Source organism: Indicator indicator, chromosome 18 (genome assembly GCF_027791375.1).
Source record: "Indicator indicator isolate 239-I01 chromosome 18, UM_Iind_1.1, whole genome shotgun sequence".
Lineage (NCBI taxonomy): Eukaryota > Metazoa > Chordata > Aves > Piciformes > Indicatoridae > Indicator > Indicator indicator.
This window is the reverse complement of record NC_072027.1, coordinates 17,178,010-17,198,468: the sequence shown is the minus strand read 5'-3', so window position 1 is coordinate 17,198,468 and position 20,459 is coordinate 17,178,010. Positions and strand designations below refer to the sequence as shown.

Sequence of the window (20,459 nt, the reverse complement as noted above, 5' to 3'; positions counted from 1 at the left end):
ATTCTGGATAATGTTTACTTAATGAGAATGAGGGCACAAGAAGTTCTAGCCTATCTGCTGCTTCTATTTCTCAGCCTGTTGGTGCTAGTTTACAATTTCTCTAATAATCCTCCTCTGAAGTACAGCTACTTGTGCTTGGGATAAGCTCTGTGCTGTTCTCACTTCCTGCTGTCACCCATTAATTTTCAGATGGAATCTTCTGGATTGCAGTTTGTGCCTGTTTCCCCTTGTCTTGTCACTGGGCACCACTGAAAAAAGTGTCTGGGCCCATCCTCTTGCCCCCTATCCTTTAGCTCTTGCTGAGCATTGATCAGATCCCCTCTGGGGCTGCTCTTCTCCATGCTGAACAACCCCAGGGCTCTCAGCCTTTCCTCCTCACAGAGATGCTCCAGTTCCTGGAGCATCTTCCCAGCTTCCACTGGACTCTCTCCAGTAATTCTCTGTCCCTGTCTCTCTCAAAGTGGGGAGCCCAGAACTGGACCTCATCTTCCAGCTGTGTCCTCACTAAGGCAGAGTAGAGGGGATGGAGAACCTCCCTGGACCTGCTGGTTGGCCACACTTTTTTTAATGCACCCCCAGATACCAATGGCCTTCTTGGCCACTGGAGCTCGTGGCTGGCTCTTGGTGAACTTGTCCTCCAAGCTAACAATCCCATCTCTCTGCCTTCCAGTGGGTTAAACCTGGCTCCAGTAGCACGTCTCAGAGGCACGTGGGAAAAGCTCCCCAGCAAGTATGAAAAGCACCTCAGAGACCTTCAAGACCTTTTTGATCCATCTCGAAACATGGCAAAATACCGCAACATCCTCAGCAGCCAGAGCATGCAGCCACCAATTATTCCACTCTTCCCTGTTGTCAAGAAGGACATCACATTTCTGCATGAAGGTAATGACACAGAGAAATAAGAAACTCAACCTTGAAGGTGCTTTAGCTCTTTTTTTCATCACTCCATAATTCAACCAGTGTCTAAAAGGAGCTGCCACCAGTGGGATTCTTTTGATTTGTCCTTTGTTAGGAGTAAAATGAAGCAGAGCTCAGATTGTGTAATGGAAGAGACTGCTCCTAGACAAAAATCAAGAGTAAAAGGCATGGTTTGAATATTTTATAAGCAATGTTAAATCTCCCCTCAGCTGCCCTGAGGTTTAGGGTGGAGAGTAGGTGAGTGCTAACGGATAGTCACACTACTTCAAATGTGTTTGTCTTACAAAAACTTGTGGCTGGAATGTTTTGAGATTTTTGTTGTGGCTTTCAGACAGCTCTGATGCTGTCACACCTCCTACTCTTGCTTTTCAGTATTTTCAAGGGGTTTTGTTTAAGCATCTCCATTTTGTTCCTTTTACACAGAGCTCTCTTCACAATCCAAGTTAAAGTTAAGCATTCCCAAGAATGCCCAATTCTTCATTGTGATGTTTCAGAACTATTTGAACTCATTTCAGGATCATAGAATCAGAACTGTTGTGGTTGGAGAAGACCTCTAAGATCATTGAGTCCAATCATTGACCTAACATTTTGATGCCAGTTCTGTATTTGTGTTTTACCATCTCTGCCAGTGAACTTGGACATAGTTCACTTCTTCCCTTTTCCCCTACTAGTTACTTTAGGAATAAATTCACAGGAGCAATACTGGGCAGTCTGAGTGGATCTGACTTCTGGAAGTTTCCCATTTTCTTGCTGGTTTCTTAGAATCATAGAATGGTTTGGGTTGGAAGGGATCTTGAAGATCATTTAGTTCCACTGCCCTGCCATGGGCAGGGACACCTCCCACTAGCCAAGGTTGCTCAAGGCCTCATCCAACTTGGCCTTTAACACCTCCAGGGAGGGGGCATCCACAACCTCCCTGGGCAACCTGTTCCAATGTCTCACCACCCTCAGTATAAAGAATTTCTTCCTAATCTACAGTCTAAATCTGTCTTCCTCAAGCTTCAATCCATTCCCTCTTGTCCTGTCACTACAAGCCCTTGTAAAAAGCCCTGTCCCAGTTTTCTTGTAGGTCCCCTTCAGGTACTGGAAGGCCACTATAAAGCAGTTTTATGACTGGACGAGAGGAAGGAAGGATGCTGCTGGGGACCTAGAAACGCATTGCCTGCTGAAAATACTTCTGACTTTCTTTTTTCCCCCCTGTCTGTGTTTCCATTCTGCAGGAAATGACTCTAAAGTGGATGGCCTGGTGAATTTTGAGAAACTCAGAATGATTGCCAAAGAAATCCGCCAAGTTGTCAGGATGACCTCAGCAAACATGGACCCAGCTGTGATGTTCAGACAAAGGTCAGCAACTTAGCAAGCTGGTAGGATTGAAGGTGTCTCAGAGTGGGCAGGGATCTGGGTTTGTGTCTGCATCATTAATATTTCATTGTATAACTTCCCATTCATGTTTCCCATCAGAACCATCATCTTTATCAAATTAGGGCAATGCAATCAATGCTCCCAAATGCTGCTTTTAATGACAACTAAACCAATTTGTTGTCTTTAAACAGCAGTGAAGAATAGATTCTACTTTTGACTGTTCATGTTTTTGTTAAAAAAACATGTCAGTGCCAGTAGAGTTTTGAGAGAGCTGCAATATTAGGGAGAAAATCATATATAAACACACTTAAATCACCTGTATATAAATCTGAAATGTTGCTTCAAAACCAACTCAAACCATCCTAAACCCAAGCAAATTATTTTTGATTTGTTCTAGGCACAGCTTGCTCCACCTACAGAATGGTTGATATGTTCAGGCTGTGAGCAGGTGGAGGATGTTTTCTGGTTTTATTTTTTCATTGTGGTTTTTTTTTTCCCTGATGCATAATAGCATCAAGGTCTGTGTTAACTAACTGCAGAATAAAAACACCATGACTTGTAATCTGGTGCTGATGAGCTCTAGATTATATTTGGTGCAACTAAATAATTTCCTGCATCTGTTTGCTGAGCTAAAAGCATCAACAATTCTTTGTGTCCTTGCTGAGCCCTGGTGCTTGTAGATCCCTGCCAAGAAAGGGCTGTTGTGCTGCCCTTCCACCATCAGTTTGCCCCTTGAACTGGTGGGCCAGACAAAAAACCTTCAAGATTGAGTTCAGGGGGCAGTTGGTGACAAGATGATCATAGAATCATAAAATTGATTAGGTTGGAAGGGACCTTTAAAGGTCATCTAGTCCAACCCCCTGGCGTGATGTCCTGTGCTGAGTCACTACATGGTTTCTACTTCACAAAACAACAGAGCAGTCTCTTGAGCTGTCTTTTAGGTGTGTGTGTCAGCAGTGGAGGGCTCTCAGCACACCATGGAGTGAGCAGAGCACAGTGAGAGGGAGCTTAGTGGGCAGTTGCTTGGATGAGGTGTGCCTTCTACCAGCTCTGATTAAATCCCAGTTGATAGCTCAGCTGGGCATCTGGAAGTGTCTTGGATTTATGAATTCACAGAATCCCAGCATGGTGGGGGTTGGAAGGCACCTCTGGAGATCATCCAGTCCAACCCCCTGCTAAAGCACAGTCATCCAGAGTAGGTAGCCCAGGATCACAATGTCCATGTGGGTTTGGAATCTCTCCAGAGAAGGTGACTCTACGACCTGCTCCAGGGGTTCCAGCACCCTCACACCAAAGAAATTTCTCCTCATCTTCAGATAGAGCCTTCTTGGTTTGTGCCCTTTGTCCTATTGCTGGCCATCACTGAGAAGCATCTGGCCCCATCCTCTTGCCCTCCACCCTTTTTCTCTTGCTGAGCATTGCTCAGATCCCCTCTGGGGCTGCTCTTCTCCAGGCTCAACAGCCCCAGGGCTCTCAGCCTTTGCTCCTCACAGAGATGTTCCAGGCCCCTCAGCATCTTTGTAGCCTCCACTGGACTCTCTCCAGTTATTTCTGTTGGACTGGGGAACCCCAAACTGGACATAATACTCCAGCTGTGGCCTCACTAGGGCAGAGTAGAGGGGGAGAACCTGCCTGGACCTGCTGGTTGTTTATGTGTGTGCAGTGGAAGGAAATGATGTATGCAGGGCTATCTAAGTGTATATGAGAGTCTAGAGGGTTGGTTCCATGTAGTCTTCAGTGGTCAGGATTCTCAGACAGTCAAGAACGCTGTCTGGTTTTTGTTTTCAGGGCTGGGTATGCTCTTTGTTTTAGAATTAGTCTAATCTAGTTTTGAGACAAAAATAACAGCTGCCTTGTTTGTGTTATTTAAGGATGGATTCATTTCAAAGGGAGATTCACCTTCACACTGTTGGATTTGAATTCTCAGCATTTCTCTTTTAACATAAAGTTCTAACACTGCTTACTAAGAAGTGATGCTTGCTTGTCAGAAACATTGGCATTCTCAGACTAAATCAGTCTATAAATAAACTTCCCTGATGCCCCATGTGCTTTCTAAGACCTAATGAAGCTTGATCATTAAATGAATTTAAGAGTAAATAGTTACCTTTATGTTTTTCAGCATTACTGAACAGACTTTAATGACCATAATTTAAATTATACACACTGCCATAAAATGCTTAGGCATCTAATATTAGAGATAGTGCCAAAGATTAAAAGAAAACAATTCCCTCTTTTCACATCATTTATATTCATTTTCATTGCCCTCTGGTGTTTGATCTATCAGTTTGTGTTCTGAAGTACCACTAAATGCTTTTGAAGATGAAAAATGAACAAGAAAAGATGTTTGTTAGTAAGGACATGAGACTTGCTAGCAACTTCATTACCCATTAATGTAGAGCATCCAGTTCTTCAGCCTGTATTGGGCAACTAGCTTGTTTTCCAGCAGGAGATCTTTAACTTGAGTACTGATTTCTCATACGCTTGCTGCAGCCCTAATGCAAAGAATAAATTAATTGAATCACACTTGCTGCAAAATGAATACAATCCAAACTGAATTTGACCTCTGAGAAATACTTAGCAAGAAAATTTAACTTGAGTTTGATTTATAAAGTCAGAGGTTAGACTTAAAAATAAATAAAAAAACTGATAGATGTTCTTCCATACCCAAGTATCTGAGCAAGCCCTGCCCTTGCATTTCATTTAAACATTGTGTTATTGTTTGAGAATTGTGCTGTATAGAAAGTTTTTTCTTTTCTGTTCTTTCCTGTCTACATCTTTCTTCCTGACTCTCAACTGTTTTATTTTTTTCCTGTGCTTTTCTGTTCAAATACATGCTTCAATGTATATGGCTCTTGCTTACAGGAAGAAGAGGTGGAGAAGTTTGGGGTAAGTGTAGAGATGAATGCAACTAAGATAAATAAAGATTATGCAACTCTTAACATACTGCATCCTCCTCCTTAGTGCATGCATCTGAAATACAGCATGCATTTTATTAACCCTGCAATACCTATTTTTTGGACAGGAAAAAGGGGTTACAGTCAACATTATATTGCAGCTATACAAATCCTGAGTTGCTTTTTTGTGTACCAGATAAGATGTTTGAGTTTTGGCTTCATGCATTAAAAAAAAAATCCTGCTGTGCAGTTGTATTTGAAGGCAAAATATTTTTGGGAAATCAATGTAACAGAAAAGTTTAAGCCATTCTGTGTTTTAAAGCATAAAGACACTTTGATTTGTGGTAATGATACAGGGATTTCCCACTTGAAGTTTGAGTTCAAGCTTCAAAATATTTGGTTTTTAGTGTATATTTAAAATGTATCTCACGTTTCATACCCCAAAATCCTCAGTGATGTCACTGGGAGCCTTCAAAGGACTGAGGAATGAACTGACTATGAATGTGCTAGGACTGACTGACCCATAGCAGGGAGTTCCAGATGACATTGCAGCCATATTTTATGTCTTCTTATGTGTGCTTTTGCCTATAAACTGTTATCTTTGTGCCTGAGTCTTATGTGCTGGACCTGAGACTTCTGCTAGACAAATGGGACAGAGCAGGTTTGGCTACTGGTCCCTGATGGGAAAATGGCAACATAGAATCATAGATTGGTTTGGGTTGGGAGGGACCTTAAAGATCATCTAGTTCCAACCCCACTGCCATGGGCAAGGACACTCTCCTCCAGGCCAAGGCTCAAGGCCTTATCCAACCTGGCCAGCCAAGTTCATCAAGTTCAACATGTGGGTGTCCTTAGTGCAGGAGACTTTGCTTGATGACATTGGGTAGTTGATAATCAACCACTTGCAGTGCAGCTCGTGAGGAGAAATGCCTGGGACTCAGGGGGACCCACTGTAATTTCTAACCTTTGAGATTATCATGAGCATAGGTGGATAAGGATGAATCCTTCTTAAAGGAAGGGGCATTAAATTGTTTTAAAAAGCAAGTCCATAGTGGAAAGAAAAAGTGTGTAGATAAGCCATAAAGTATTTGTGTCATTAAAAATGAACATGATGTAGTTCTCTGTTTCATTACTTAGTAGCTGTTGGCTTAGTTCTTGCCTGGAGGAGACAGGAGAGGACATTCTATGCTTTGAGTAGATGTGAACCCATCGTGCCTTTTGCTGCTTCTTGCCTACAATAGCATTATTGTTTATTTAATTTAGCTAAAAATTTCTGCCACTTTTCAAGCTTTTGTTTTCTCTTTGATTTGTTTAACATCTGAAAACCTTGTGATTGGCTGTTTCCCACTCTTTCTTAGTATTCTAAGCTCAGTGTGCTCCATTCCCTAAACTTCCTCAAACAGTATGTTTCATTCTGACTCTTTTCTTTTTAGCTCTTCAGTGCTGGAGATTGTTTACTCTGCCACTTGTGATTCTGTAAATGCATCCAAGATCTTCATAAACATCTTTATAAATAATTTTAGCCTTTTAAACTAAAGTTAATCTTCTTGACTGTTTAAAGAACCCCACAAATAAACAGCTTTAAACAACTTTATTGACACTTTCCTTTAGAATTGACATGTAACATAAGTAGTGATCTCAATTAGTAAAGAATGGATTAGAAGTGGTGTGGCCATAGGACTTTGGAGAGTGGAAACCAAAGTGATGTGTGTATCTGAACTACTCCAAGATCAGTTGTTTGGTCTAGGAGTGGTTGTCAGGGAGGGTAACTGCTGTGCAAGAACCTTTTGGGGATTGTTTGGTTTTGTCTCAGCTGCTGGTAGAGTTGGCAGCTCAAAATTAGAAGTTTTGAGGAGCATCACCTTTCAGAGATGCAAGCCTGTACAAGTCTGGGCATCTGTATATTCTTTCTGCCTTCTGGACCTCTGCTGGGAGACGTTTTTTAATGAGCTGCTCTTCTGTGAATGTTTTAATGAAAGAAAGAATTTGAGTGCATAATAACAGGACTTGTCATACTGAATAAAATCTTCCCCTTACTTAAAGAAGGTCAGAAGCTCAGTTTTCGGAGAGGATTATACCAGGCCCTTCTGTGCTCAGCTGAGCTGCAGGAAGTTTCTGTTGCAAGGCTGATGCAAACTGGGCACCGAGTGCCTTAAAAGAGCAAAGCCATCCAGTTTGTCCTCTCTTACCATCTGCAGCTCAAGCAGCGTGGGGTCTGCAGCAGAAACCCATTCATGAGCAGAGCTAGATGGGTGTTCCCTGCAGCATTGTGCCTTGTTCCACACTTCCCTGTGCAATCCTTTAGAATTTCTAGACTCCAACTGCTGCTATCGATTACCAGAGTATTTTAAGACAAGTGTTGTTTTTACTGCTGTTCATCTCTTTAACTCATTTACATCAGCATGCACTAGCCCTAACTGAAGATGATTGGTATTAATCTGCTTTGCCATGTGCTACTGTAGCTCCTCGTTGCTGTCGAGAGCTAAAAACTGACCAGTTTGCTCTTCTCTTTTCTAGGTCCCTGAGCCAGGGCAGCACAAACTCCAACATGCTGGATGTACAGGGAGGTGCTCACAAGAAACGTGCCCGACGCAGCTCGCTGCTGAATGCCAAGAAGCTCTACGAGGACGCCCAGATGGCCAGGAAGGTGAAGCAGTACTTGTCCAACCTCAACGTAGAGACAGACGAAGAGAAGATCCAAATATTGTCACTTCAGTGTGAGCCTGCCTATAGCACTTGTGAGTACAGTGACATAAACCAGTGTCATGATCTAAGACATTTCTAAAGATCTCTTTTCTTTTCCCTAAAAGGACTCATTTAAGATCTTTCTCTTCACTTGTCAATAAAAAAATACTTTGCTAAGTGCTTGTTTGTCAGTTCATGTGCTAACAACTCCGGCAAACCAGCATTTATCTTCAGATCTTGGTTGAGCTCAGAAAACTTCAGTGGTGTTTTCTGTTTTGACCTTTAGTTCTGAAGCTGTGTGTCTTTTCATCAGTCTGGAAGGAAATTCAATAGTACATTAGCTCTGTTCTTGCCCTGCTGTCCTTGGACAGAATTAGGAAGGATAAAAGTAACGTTTACCATATGAAGAGCCAGAAAATGAAAAGAGACAAAATCAATACAGAAATGGCAATGGATTACAGCTTGGAATAAACGAAGATTGTGGAGAAGTTAGGTCAATATTGACTGATGGGATTGACATGGCTTGACAGTCAAAAATTGAGGGCTGCAGCAGGACAGTTTCCAGAATTTCAACTCCTGTGCAGCTGTCTCACTGAACAAACTGTTGCCTGACCAGCTGTCCTACACAGTCAGGAAATTCTTCTTCAAAAATGGGAACTGGTGATTGCAGTTGATTTTGATCCTTAGAAATTTTCACTTCATGAAAGGTAATTTGTTTCAAAATTCTTGGCACTGGTGAGGCCACACCTTGGATACTGGGTTCAGTTTTGGACCACTCACTCTGAGAAGGACAATGAGGTGCTGGAGTGTGTCCAGAAAAGGACAACAAAGCTGGTGAAGGGCCTGGAGAACAGGGCTGGTGAGGAGCAGTTGAGGCAGCTGGGGTTGTTCAGTCTGGAGGAAAGGAGGTTAAGGGGAGACCTTCTGTCTCTCTACAACTCCCTTAAAGAAGATTGGAGCCAGGTGGGAGTTGGTCTCTTCTCCCAAAGAACATGTGATAGGACAAGAGGAAGTAGTCTCAAGTTAAGAGACTGTTGTTACAATGTTGGCTTTCAGTTGTTTTAAATCATTTAAAATCTTGTTTGTATAGTGCTAGCCATCTCCAGGTTAAACAACTCCAGTTCCCTCATCTGCTCCTCATCAGCTTTGTTCTCCTGACCCTCCTTCACCAGCTTTGTTGCCCTTCTTTGGACATGCTCCAGCCCCTCGATGTCCTTCTTGGGGTGAGGGGCCCAAAACTGAATCAAATATTCGAGGTGCATCCTCACCAGTGCTCAGTGCACAGGGGTACAGTCATGTCCCTGGTCCTGTTGGCCACACTATTGCTGATCCAAACCAGGATCCTCTTAGCCTCCTTGGCCACCTGAGAAAGCACAGTGGTGCAGATAGGTTATGTTTTGCACATACCCAGAAAAGCAGGAGGTGCAGCCTCCACCCAGCCTGTTCTCAGCAGTTAAGATTCTCATGGCCTTGCTTGAAGGAGGAGTGAGTAATGCTGCAATCCCAACTTTTCCAGAGGGAATTTCAGGAGAAGTCAGGTGGCTTTAACTCCAGAATTTACTAATTGCTGGGTGATTAAAGTAGAAACCGACTCAGGGCTTCGTGTTTTAAATCAATTGTGCCACCTAGTGAAAGGCCTGATGCCAGCTGCAGAAAGCCTTCAGCTTTGGATGTCATGATGTCATTTTGAAGGAGATTCTGTTATGCTTTTGCACCTTTTGTACAGACCTTAATTGTGGCAGAAATAACATTTTTTTCTCTTTTGATAAACCTCTATGAAAGCTTTTTTAGTGCTACTTCATGTAAGAGCCTCTTCAGTGTAACAAGATGGGTGTGTTTGGAACAGAAATGATTTCAAATACATTTTCTCTGCTTCATGCCCTGGTTGCTTTGTCTGGTTGCTCAGAATGCCTGCAATAACCCTGCAATTCCAAGGTCAAGATATTTGTATTCAATTTTTCCGTAACAGTGACAAAGAATTTAAGTGAGCGAAGAGGAGGGAAATCCTCCGAAATGTCTCCGGTACCCATGAGATCAATCGGCCAGAGCACCAAATCCCATCAGCATCAACAAAACAGGATGAGTCAAGTTCTTCAGGTTCCAACTGTGAATTTATACCCCAGCAGGAAAAAGGGATTGACAAAGGATCATGTCACATTCAGTGAGTATCTGCAGCTCACCTGTCTGGAGAGTTTTGTAGAGGAGCTCCTAGGAGGGAGGAGCTGTTTGCAACCGGGTGGGTTATTGGGGATACTGTTGTGCTTCATTGACTTGATTCACTTGAAAACAGCTGAAGGCTATGGCTGTGGTTTTAGAGGCTGTGCTGGTTTTCTAGTAATTTTGCTCAATTTCTAATAACTTCTCTTAAAACAGCTAATTGTAATGTGCTGGCTCCAAATCTGCTCTTGCTTTAGTTTCATTCCTTGTAACAGCACTGTGGAAGGAGACTCTGCCCTGGGCAGCTTGCTCCAGGTCTCCAGAACCCTCACAGCAAAGAAGTTTCTCCTCCTGTTCACATGAAACCTCCTTGGTTCCAGTTTGTGCCCATTGCCTCTTGTCCTGTTCCTGGGCACCACTGCAAAGAGTCTGGGCCCCATCCTCTTGCCCTCTGTCCCTTAGGTATGATCTGTGTGTTTTAACACACATCAAGTGAGCAGCCAGCAGTAGAAGTGTCCACTTAGATGTGGGCTAAGTTTGAAACTGATACTACCTTCACATGCAGAATTCATCTGAGCACCTGCTCCTGTCTTTGCTGAACGCTCCAGTAGTTGACCAATGTGATGCTTATTTGTTGTTTAAAGAGATACCACTAACACCAGAGATGAATTATGAGCAGTAAATGATTCTGTTGGTTTTGTAGGTACAGGTTCCCCCCAGAAGTCATTAAGCTTGTCTGAGGAAGTAAGTAGTAAGAAACAAACAGATGACACTATGTCCATGGCATCTTCTTTGCACTCCAGTCCACCTGCTTCTCCTCAGGGCTCTCCACGCAAAGGTAGGTGTGAGGCGTGAACGTTCACCTTGCACATGTCAGCATCCATCCTGGGAACTGTCTTGTACCAAAACCGGGGAGGGGGCAGTGGCAGAAATCTTTGTTGGTGATGACATGAATCACTGTGGAGTATTTCTTGGTGATGACCAGTTCAGATTGAGGAGGCCACTTACATGAGTGGGATTCCCAAACCTGGGGATGTCTTGAAGACACCAACATTGTACAGAAACTGCAGCTGTTGAGACATCTGATGTTTTTACCTAAGGCAGCTGGAATATCAGGTTCTTAGATGGAGCTGGAAATAAAATGGTATTGTAGTTCTCCAGAACAGATGGTTTAGAGAGCTGCAAAAGTATTGAATCCATCTAAATCCTCAAGTCGCTGTTCATATTTGTTGTTCTTGTGCACAGGGCTTTGTATACACCCCTGTCTATCATGATGCCCTGAGAATCCCTTTATTTTTGATGTCTTCGTCTTAAAAGACCTGCATCACTTCATCATTAGTCAACCTTGGATGGGAATTCATTTGAAATCTCTTAACACCACTTTGTAGTCAGCCAGTGTGGTCAGTGTCCATCGGCGTAAGGATTTCCCTCCCTTCTGTGCTGCTTTTGACTCACAGCTCAAAGCCACTGGGGTTAGCATGGCATGGCACAGTGACCTACTGCATCTTCTCACCCTTCTCAGTGGGAGATCATGCTGGTCTATCCACTTCTGCCTTCACAAGATGCTGTTTCCTTTAGGAGAATGCCACTTATTTTACTTCAACACAGCATATACATATAAGCTGAATTACTTGGGTCACCAAACGTAGCTCCACTGAGAGAGGTTTTTGAGCATCGCTTCCAAACATGTTATTTTTGTTAAGTTTCAGCTGGTTCTTTGGGATTATTTCATTAATTCAACTTGCTTTCAGCATATTTTTAGCACTGATGTAATTCGATTGAGGTGCTCCATGCCCTGTTGTGCTAACAGCTCATGGGACTAAAATTAGGTGCTTCACAGACAGCAGCCAGACATGATTTGAGGCATGAACACCTTCCACTTAATCTTAGATGTCATTTTCTTTTCAGCTGTACCCAAGTGGTATGCAAATTGGATTGAATTAAAAAAAAAAAGAGGGTTTAAAATCAGGACATTGTATTTTTTTTGGCTGCTGTTTATCTCAGCACTTTTCAAGATCTGCCTCTGTGTTCTTGGTTGTAGTTGGCAACATCCAAAGGTCGGATAACTGCAGTCAGATGAATCTCTCTGGCTCATCCTCATCGCTCGCCAGTGAAACCAGCAACAAGAACAGTGGACAACGCAGCTATGGAATAGGTGGGGCTTACTTACAAAAGAAAATTTGGATGATTGTCAAAGCAAGAGACAGTTCTGACATAAAGGAGAAGGGAGAAAGAGAGGATGAGAGTGGAAAAGCAGAAGCTGAGCTTGAGCGCAGGAAAACGAAGGAGCCCCTGTTTAGAAGACTTAGGGAAAGGAGCTTCTCCAGGGAAAGAACAGCTTTTACTGCAAAAAGGGAAGCAGAGCACAGTGAAGCCTCAGAAGGGAGTGAAAAGCAAGAGGAGAAAGACAGTGATGCTCTGAGTACAGCAAGTATCTATAGCAACAGCAGCCTGCAGACACCTTACTGCCTGTGCATGAAGTCTAGAAGGAGAAGGAAGACCATATGATGTGTTTTGAGAAGAAAGACTGTTATGTCCACTTTGTGTCAGAGAGACTGATTTTTATCTAAGTTACTTCAGCCCTGTTCATTTACATGTTTAAGCTGTTTGATGTGCTTTCCTTCCAGATATTTGTGTCAGTTATTTATAGCTACCCACCCTTACAGTGCAGTGAAGGCAGTAATGAGAAGTTTAGAGAGCCAAGGAACAGGTACAGTGACAGTTCTGTTATTTAGTGTTTCCCAAATGCCAAACAAACAGTAAGTTCTGCAACTCTCTCTTCATTAGGCTCTAGGTAGTCCCTAATATGATGTAAACCAAAGGCTCACAGCATTGGTGTAGATCATGGAATCATAGAATTGTTTCAGTTGGGAAAGACCTCTAAGATGATTGAATCCAACCATCAGCCCAACATTAAACCATGTCCCCAAGTGCCATGTCCACAGGTTTCTTGAACACCTCCAGGAAGAGGTGGTGTTGAGCGTGTGTGGTTATGCACATTATTTGTGTTTCAAAGAAGTGATGTGAGGGTAGGGGTAAGCCAAGCAGAAAAAAACCCCCACATTATATATTTTGCTCTGAAAGTGGAGAGGTCTTCAGCTGTTTCCTTCTGCAGTACTGGCGTCTGGTCCAGCTCCTGCCAAAGCTCAATTTCCCACTTTTGCTTCCTTCTCTGTTAATTTTGGAACAGAGAGTAAAAATGAAAAAGACCATATGGCTAATCCCTGAGAGCTAATAGCTGGCTTTTACCTTAGTCAGCACCTCCTTGTCCACTGCCAAAGCCTTTTCTGAGTCTCACATGACATATAAGGCAGAGGGACAGTGAGAAATGCACAGCATTTCTGGTAGAAGGCGCAGCTCTTGGAAAACTGAAGAGACTTGATCTGTCCACCCACTTTTCATGCTGTTTATGTAGGTTTCACCTTCTGGTCTTGAGGAAAGGGGAGTTGCAAGTAGGTTACTGGTGTCACCAGACTTGCATTAATACATTGCAGAGCTAGGTGCTGATAGATGCTGAAAGCTTCAGTACCCTAAAAACGTCAGTGGCCTGATTGTGTGCAAACGTGGTGTGACTGAAGTTCCTTAAATGTGTGTGTCCACACTTCCTTGTCCTACCTAGTAAACTTCAATTGCTCTTTGACCAAGGTGTTCTTTTCTCCTTTCCTTCAGGCTATGCCCTCATACCTTCCACTAAATCTGATAACTTCTCAGACTCCAGTCACAGTGAGATTTCATCCCGGTCCAGCATCGTGAGCAACTGCTCGGTGGACTCTATGTCGGCGGCGCTGCAGGACGAGAGGAGTTTGTCCCAGTCTCTGATCGTGGTGGATTCAGCAGGGGCAGAGAGAAAAGAGCATCCTCAGCCTCTGTCTGATTATGGCCAGCCATGCCCAGGGTAAGACACAACTGGTTTGGATTTGGGTTGGACTTTGTGTCCTGGTGTCATAGAATAGTTTGGGTTGTAAGGGACGTTTCAAGTCCCTCATCTACTCCAATCCCCATGCAGTCAGCTGAGACATCTGTAACTAGAGCAGGTTGCCCAGAGTCCCAAGTAACCTCACCTTCAGTGGTTTCAGGGATGGGGCATCTACCACCTCTCTGGCCAACCTGGGCCACAGTCTTGCCACATCAGCGGAAAAAAATTCTTCATTCTCTCCCGTCTAAAATCTCCCTCTTATTTTAAACCATCCCCCCATGTCCTGTCCTTATAGTCCCTTCTCAAAAGTCTGTCCCCAGCTTTATGATTGGCCCCTTGAAGTACTAAAAGGCCACCAGAAGGTCTCACTGGAGCCCTCTCTTCTTCAGTCTGAACAACCCCAACTCTTTCAGCCTGGTCTCACAGCAGAGCTGTGATCATTTTTATGGCTTGCTTTAAACCTGCTCCCACACGTCCATGTGCCAGAAGGTGTAACGAAGCTTTGGGCAGTTATGAACTCTCCTGTGGTCATTAAGCTCTTGCCGGAAGCTGGAGAACTGGCTGCTCTGTATGAGAAGAGCCTGTTTTCTCAAGACGCTTCTTAGCTGGGTAGGCTGTTCCCATCAGTGGTGTTCAGATGGAAATCTCTTTCAGGAGACTGTGAATGTGTTAATAGCCAGGATGTTGTTTAACAAATCAGTGCAGTCGTGAGAGACAGCAGGACAGGAACAGGATATTCTCAGCTCTCTCTGAGTCAGCAGTGCCAATCACTTAATAGAATCTAATGTCATTTTAAAGGATTTTCCTTATTATCTTTTGCTGCCTGGGTGAACTGGAAGCTTTCTGCTGCTGTCTTTCTCAGAGCTTCGACACGCAAGGCCTTGTTGCTTTAGTGCAGTGAGAACGTGTCTGGAGGTGTCAGTCTGAATTGGAATTTTTTTTTTATTTGGTCTTACTGGACATTAAGTCGTTAAGGATTTCTTGAGATAATGTCCTCTGCTCTTAGTTATGTAGGTTCAAGTGAGTGGAGTTGCTCCTCACTCATTTTTGTAGCTCATGTCTAGAGCAGTGTAAGGGCTTTGTGACTGGACTCTGTGAAGAGCTGGATGTTGTTCTCTGTCACTGATGATGACTTACTAGTGTTCTGTGATGTTCTCTCCACTCCACAAAACCTTCTTGGGGTATGTTTAGCTGGAGTGCTGGAGCTCTTCAGCAATCGGTGATTCTGTTTATTTCGTTGGGTTAAAATGAGAATTTCAAGGTGTGTTTCATAAACACAAATCACTGCCTTTTGTAAAAAGCATAAACACACAGCTGAGGGTTTGATAGGGCAGTAGCAGCGTGCTGAGCAAAATGCCCCTTCATTGGCCATGAAAAGCCACCTTCAGTGGTACCTGTGGGTGCACCAAGGATCTCTGCTGCTCTCCAAACTCACCTTTGTCTGCGAATCACAAGCAGATTGTTCGTGTTTCATGGTTGTTCCTTTATGCCTTCCTTTCAGTGGAGGGAAGAAAGACATTTTTATGGTAGAATGCAGAGAAAATCAAGGAAAAAAAAAAAGTTGTTTTCACATTTCTAAGATGTGTTCCTCAATTTCACAACGTGTCAGTAAACTGCTGAGGGATAGTGTGGAATTTCAATGTGCTGCCCATGTGTCATAACCAGAAATAGTTAAGAGACTTGAATGATGTCTAGCAATCATAATTTCATGTATTTGAAATTCATACAAACCTGGCTTTATGGGGTTTTCCCCCCCTTAATTATGCACTGACAGTGATTAGAGCTTTCAGCAGCCCTTTCTTAAACAGGAAATTGTGTACCAGGGCTTTCAGAATCTGTCACTCCAGATCCTTTCCACAACTGTTATTTATGCCCAGTATTTCCAAGTGTTCTTGAAAAACAGTTACCTCCAGTCAGTCTAAACAGCTTTTTGGAATCATAGAATGACAGAATTGTTTTGGTTGGAAGAGACCTTTAAGATTGAGTCCAACCATTAACCCAGAACTCCTAGGTCACCACTAAACCATGTCCCTCAGCACCACGTTTATACAGCTTTGAAACCTCCCCACTGATGGGAACTCCACCACTGCCCTGGGCCTCTTGGTCCAGGCCCTGACAACCCGTTTGGGGAAGAAATTGTTCTTCATTTCCAACCTCACGTGGCACTGCCAGTTCTATTGCTGCCAGTGAAAGGTTTGTTTTCTTTGCTCTGTTTTTGTTGTTTCCGTTTATAAATGCAGAGAAAAAGGTAGTAGCAGCCTGAAACTAAAGGATTGCTCTTCCTCTGCTTCATTCCAGACACTGTCTCACTGTAGGTTATAGAGCACAGCTTCCCATGGACTGGATTTTTATGGATGTGGGATCAAACCAGCAAATACATGTGTACATGGCACTTCAGGACATGGTTTAATGGCCATGGTGGTGTTGGCTTGATGCTTGGCCTTGATGATCTTAGAGGTCTCTCCCAACTGAAACAATTCTGTGGTTCTGTACCTCTTGCAGACTTGTTGCTCCCTTGGGAATAACTTCCCTGCTGCCATGTGCCGTAATAACTTGGGAATAACAGTGTCTCTTGTCAGTGCTCCATGTGTCCTGACCTTGCTGCCTCCCTGTTTTAAAACCAGAGTTCCTGTGTCTTTCAAACCAGGTAGCTGTCTCTGACTATGTCACTTACGTTTTTTTTTCCTCTGCTTTGTGGTGTTTTCAAACACAGCTGGTCAATCACGAGGCCTGCTCTCATCAGAGGGATGGCCTTCACCTCCTCCATGAGCAGTGAGGAGATCTCCCATGAACACATCACGGTAGAGGCAGCAGATAGCGGCCGGGGAAGCTGGACTTCATGCTCAAGCAGTTCTCATGACAACTTCCAGAATATCCCAAACCAGAAGAGCTGGGATCTCCTCAATTCCTACCGCCACACGCAGCTGGACGGACCCATAGCTGAAGTTGACCCCACAAACTGTTACTCCGAGGAGGCTTATCTGTATTCTGAAGCCTTTGCCAAAGCCAACAGGCAGTCCAAAGGCAGCGCCGAGCTTGATCAGTCGCGGCAGAGCTGGGCCTCCTCCAGCTCACTCTCAGACACCTACGAAACAAACTATGGGACAATAAAGCGCAGGGGACTGGAGAACTCCACAGCGGAGCAGACGGAGGTTTTGGACTCTAAACCTGGCACTGATACGACTTACAAAACCGTCACTTCCAGTACGGAGAAAGGCCTGATAGGTAAGCCAAGCCAACAGCTGGGGCAGCTGCTCCAGCTGCTTTCATGGTGGTATTGGGTTGGTGAGAAATGACATCAGCAGGTCTGGGGGCTGGACAGCATGTTAAACTAGGCTTGACCTGTGGTTTTAGTCACAGCACTAAGCAGGCTCTGTGTTTTCAAGCCACTTGCATTTGCATTAGGACAATTGAAACAATAAAGCAACCCACATCCCAGTCACTTCATGGCTCTGCAAGAGAGCTGTTGTCAGGAAAATGCCAGGCAGCTCTTCTCTGAAGTATGATCTTTTATTGCTGTGGGTGCTCCTCTGGTAAGGAGCAATGAGCATGGCTTCTTGAAGTCCCTGTAATACAGATTTTCCGTGAACCCAAGAGGGAAGAGCATGACTGCTGCATGGTACTCAACTTTCCCACCTCCTTGGTCTCTGGAAGCTCAAGGGCAAGGCAGATTCTCTTCCTATCTTTGTTGAAGTGCCATTTATTCAGTTATACAGCTGCAGGTTGGCTATATTTGAAAGGAGAAAGACCAACACAATGACTTTTGAGAGAAGCATAGTTCTACCAAGCAAAATATGCCCCTGTCCTAGTAAGTTCAGCAGCCAAACCTAAAAGAATCTGGATTAGGAACAAGATGAAACAGAGTGCAAAGCTTTCTAGACTGCAAGTCAAGGGATGCAGCTGAAATGCTATTTAATTACTGACTAGATTGCTGGAGGGGTTTTTATTATCAAAGGTAATTGCCTGAATAAACATCACACATAGGGCAGAGGTCTTGGATTGCATTCCTCCTCCTTGGCTCTGCAGAAGAAAGGCAGCGTGGTGGAGCTTTGCAGAAAACTTGCTCAGAGCTCACTCTGTGCTTGTGCTCTGCCCTTGTAGCCTTCCAAAGCTGCTTGTGAGCCTCTGGGCTGGCTTAGGAGGTGGTGTGGTAGCTATTCAGTAGGTGCTGTTTTTCCTATAAATGAGCAATATGAATGTCTGCCTGAACCCACTGTATCTGCACCAACCTAGACTCTGTGAATTCAATGTTCTTTGTTTCCTATAAGCCCAAGCATGAACCATCAGGTGTGAACCAGCTCTTGTTCATGATACCAATACCAAGATCTCCCAAATCCACAACACAACAAGAAATACTCCTTTATTTTCACCCTTTCATGTAAGAACACAGTACAGTTGCTGCAATCAGTGACGCTGTGATGAACAGGCACCCAGAGGAAGAATGCAAATTCACTCAACTAACAGATGTTAAAAATCACCCTCACATTGAGACTCTCCTGTTGCAACATGTACATGGCAAAAGCCCAATTTAACATGCACGTGAGCCCCAGACCTGGGGGTGGGTGGGAGGGGAGGGAACCTAAAAGAAATCAAGCCTGGATTTGAGAGACTGGGACCTGAACTGCTGATGATGAAAGGGGCAGGAAACTATGGACATGGGACACCACTCTTTATTTGTTAAGAGAACACTCAATGCAGGCTCTCTGTACAGTTTGCCTCACAGGAGCAGATTTATGTGATGTGTTTTCTTCCCTTCTATAACATAGCTAGCTGGATGGTTTAATGTCTGATTACCCATCAGTTGTTACAGTGATACTGTGCTATAATGAATTTCTCTTAAGCCTCTGATGGGTGATGAAGGGGATGTTGTTGAAGTCAATCAACAGCTATCAGTCTCTAGCACACTGAACATAGAACTTGGGGCTTGTTGCCTTAATTTCTGGAGTTCTGGTATCCCAACCTGTAACAGCAGGAGCAGGCTCAGCCAGCAGCGCTGCCCTGCTGGCTCTCCATCCATACTACAGAGCAGGAGTCGAGACTATAATGAGTACTACAACTGCAGGCTGAATAAAGAGAAGGTTCTAGTCTGTTTCCACTCCAGCTGGCATCTTGCCTAATGAGTTCACAGGTGCTGCTGCTCCTCTGACTTCTTAAAATAAGTAGAAAACATACAATGAGAGGGTGAATGCCTGCTGCTGCCGTTATAACCAGTGTTTCTGCATTTGCATTTTGTTATCAGTTTCTGTTTTGCCATTGTAACATTTCATGATTTTTTTTAACGTTTTGTTTTCCTTTGTTTTTCTTCTTTTAACATTTCCATTGCTTATTTCTTGTGCCCAGTGTACTGTGTCACCTCACCTAAGAAGGACGATAGGTATAGGGAACCACCGCCCACCCCTCCAGGATATATGGGGATTTCTTTAGCGGACATAAAGGAAGGATCGCCCCACCACCCACACCTAAAACCTCCAGACTATAGTGTGGCAGTGCAGAGGTCAAAGATGCTGCACAGTGACCTCTCTAGACTTTCATCAGCATCTCTCAGTAGTGAACCTGTGGCCTGTATCTCATCGAGGATGCCTCAGTGGCATAGCCGGCAGCCGTCCAGCCCCAAGCTAGCAGATATGACTGACGCAGATAGTGAAGAGGATGGTATGTGCAACACCTGCCTCGGGAGATGTGAAGTGAACTTGCTGTGTGAATCTGCTCTCTGCCTTCCCAACCCATCTTCTGGGCTTTCTCTTGGTCATTCTTGGAGATTACAGCTTGGGTTAATCTCTAGAGATACAACTCTTGTTTGTATGGCTGTATGCACATGTATATGTGGATGTATGCATGGATATACACCTCTGAAAGCAGCAAAGAATGCCTTCCCTTCTTCCCTTTTAGAAAAGCATGTTGACACCCACCAGACTCTAAATTATAAAGAAATAAATCTATATATAAACATACATGAGATCTCCCAAAGCACAACTGAGACACTAGAGAGCATGTAGATACGATTTTTATTTTATTTATTTTTTTTATCTTTATAATCTGTCTCCTCTCAGTGGTGATGATGATTTTAAGGGACACTGCCAGGCTATAAGTCATGTATGAAAAAACTCACCCAGCCTCTCTGGGTTGATGAACTGATGTCCTGCTGGTTTAGGGTGATGACCTGGAAAGGAGTATTTTGGAACAAGTGGTGGATGCCACTTCCCTGGAGGTGCTCAAGGCCAGGTCGGATGAGGCCTCGAGCAACTTCGGCTAGTGGAAGGTGTCTCTGCCCATGGCAGGGGGTTTGGAACTAGGTGACCTTTAAGGTCCTTTCCAACCCAAGCCATTCAGTGAATTTGGATTTGGTGGGTGCTGCACAACTCTTATTCATTTCACATTTGTGCTCTCAGGTGTCAGCATTAAGCTGCCTCATTCTTCAACAGAGGCTTCTGGAGATGGAGTTTAGAAACACTGAACAATATCATAGTGGATTCCTGTTCTCTTGAAAAATGCATTTGCTAAAACCTGACTTCTCAGCCCCACTTAGC

At 43.9% G+C, this 20,459-nt stretch overlaps 1 protein-coding gene across 1 annotated transcript in view; it reads left to right on the top strand.

Moving 5' to 3' along the window:
- The window catches only part of RAPGEF6 (Rap guanine nucleotide exchange factor 6), a 141,129-nt gene that overhangs the window by 119,473 nt on the left and 1,197 nt on the right, over positions 1-20,459 (top strand). The window contains exons 21-30 of the mRNA XM_054389175.1: positions 671-882; positions 2,139-2,262; positions 5,143-5,166; positions 7,692-7,912; positions 9,829-10,020; positions 10,720-10,854; positions 12,058-12,171; positions 13,686-13,911; positions 16,646-17,157; positions 19,273-19,584. Coding sequence (XP_054245150.1) covers positions 671-882; positions 2,139-2,262; positions 5,143-5,166; positions 7,692-7,912; positions 9,829-10,020; positions 10,720-10,854; positions 12,058-12,171; positions 13,686-13,911; positions 16,646-17,157; positions 19,273-19,584 — 2,072 coding nt within the window. The remainder of the gene's footprint in view (positions 1-670; positions 883-2,138; positions 2,263-5,142; positions 5,167-7,691; positions 7,913-9,828; positions 10,021-10,719; positions 10,855-12,057; positions 12,172-13,685; positions 13,912-16,645; positions 17,158-19,272; positions 19,585-20,459) is intronic.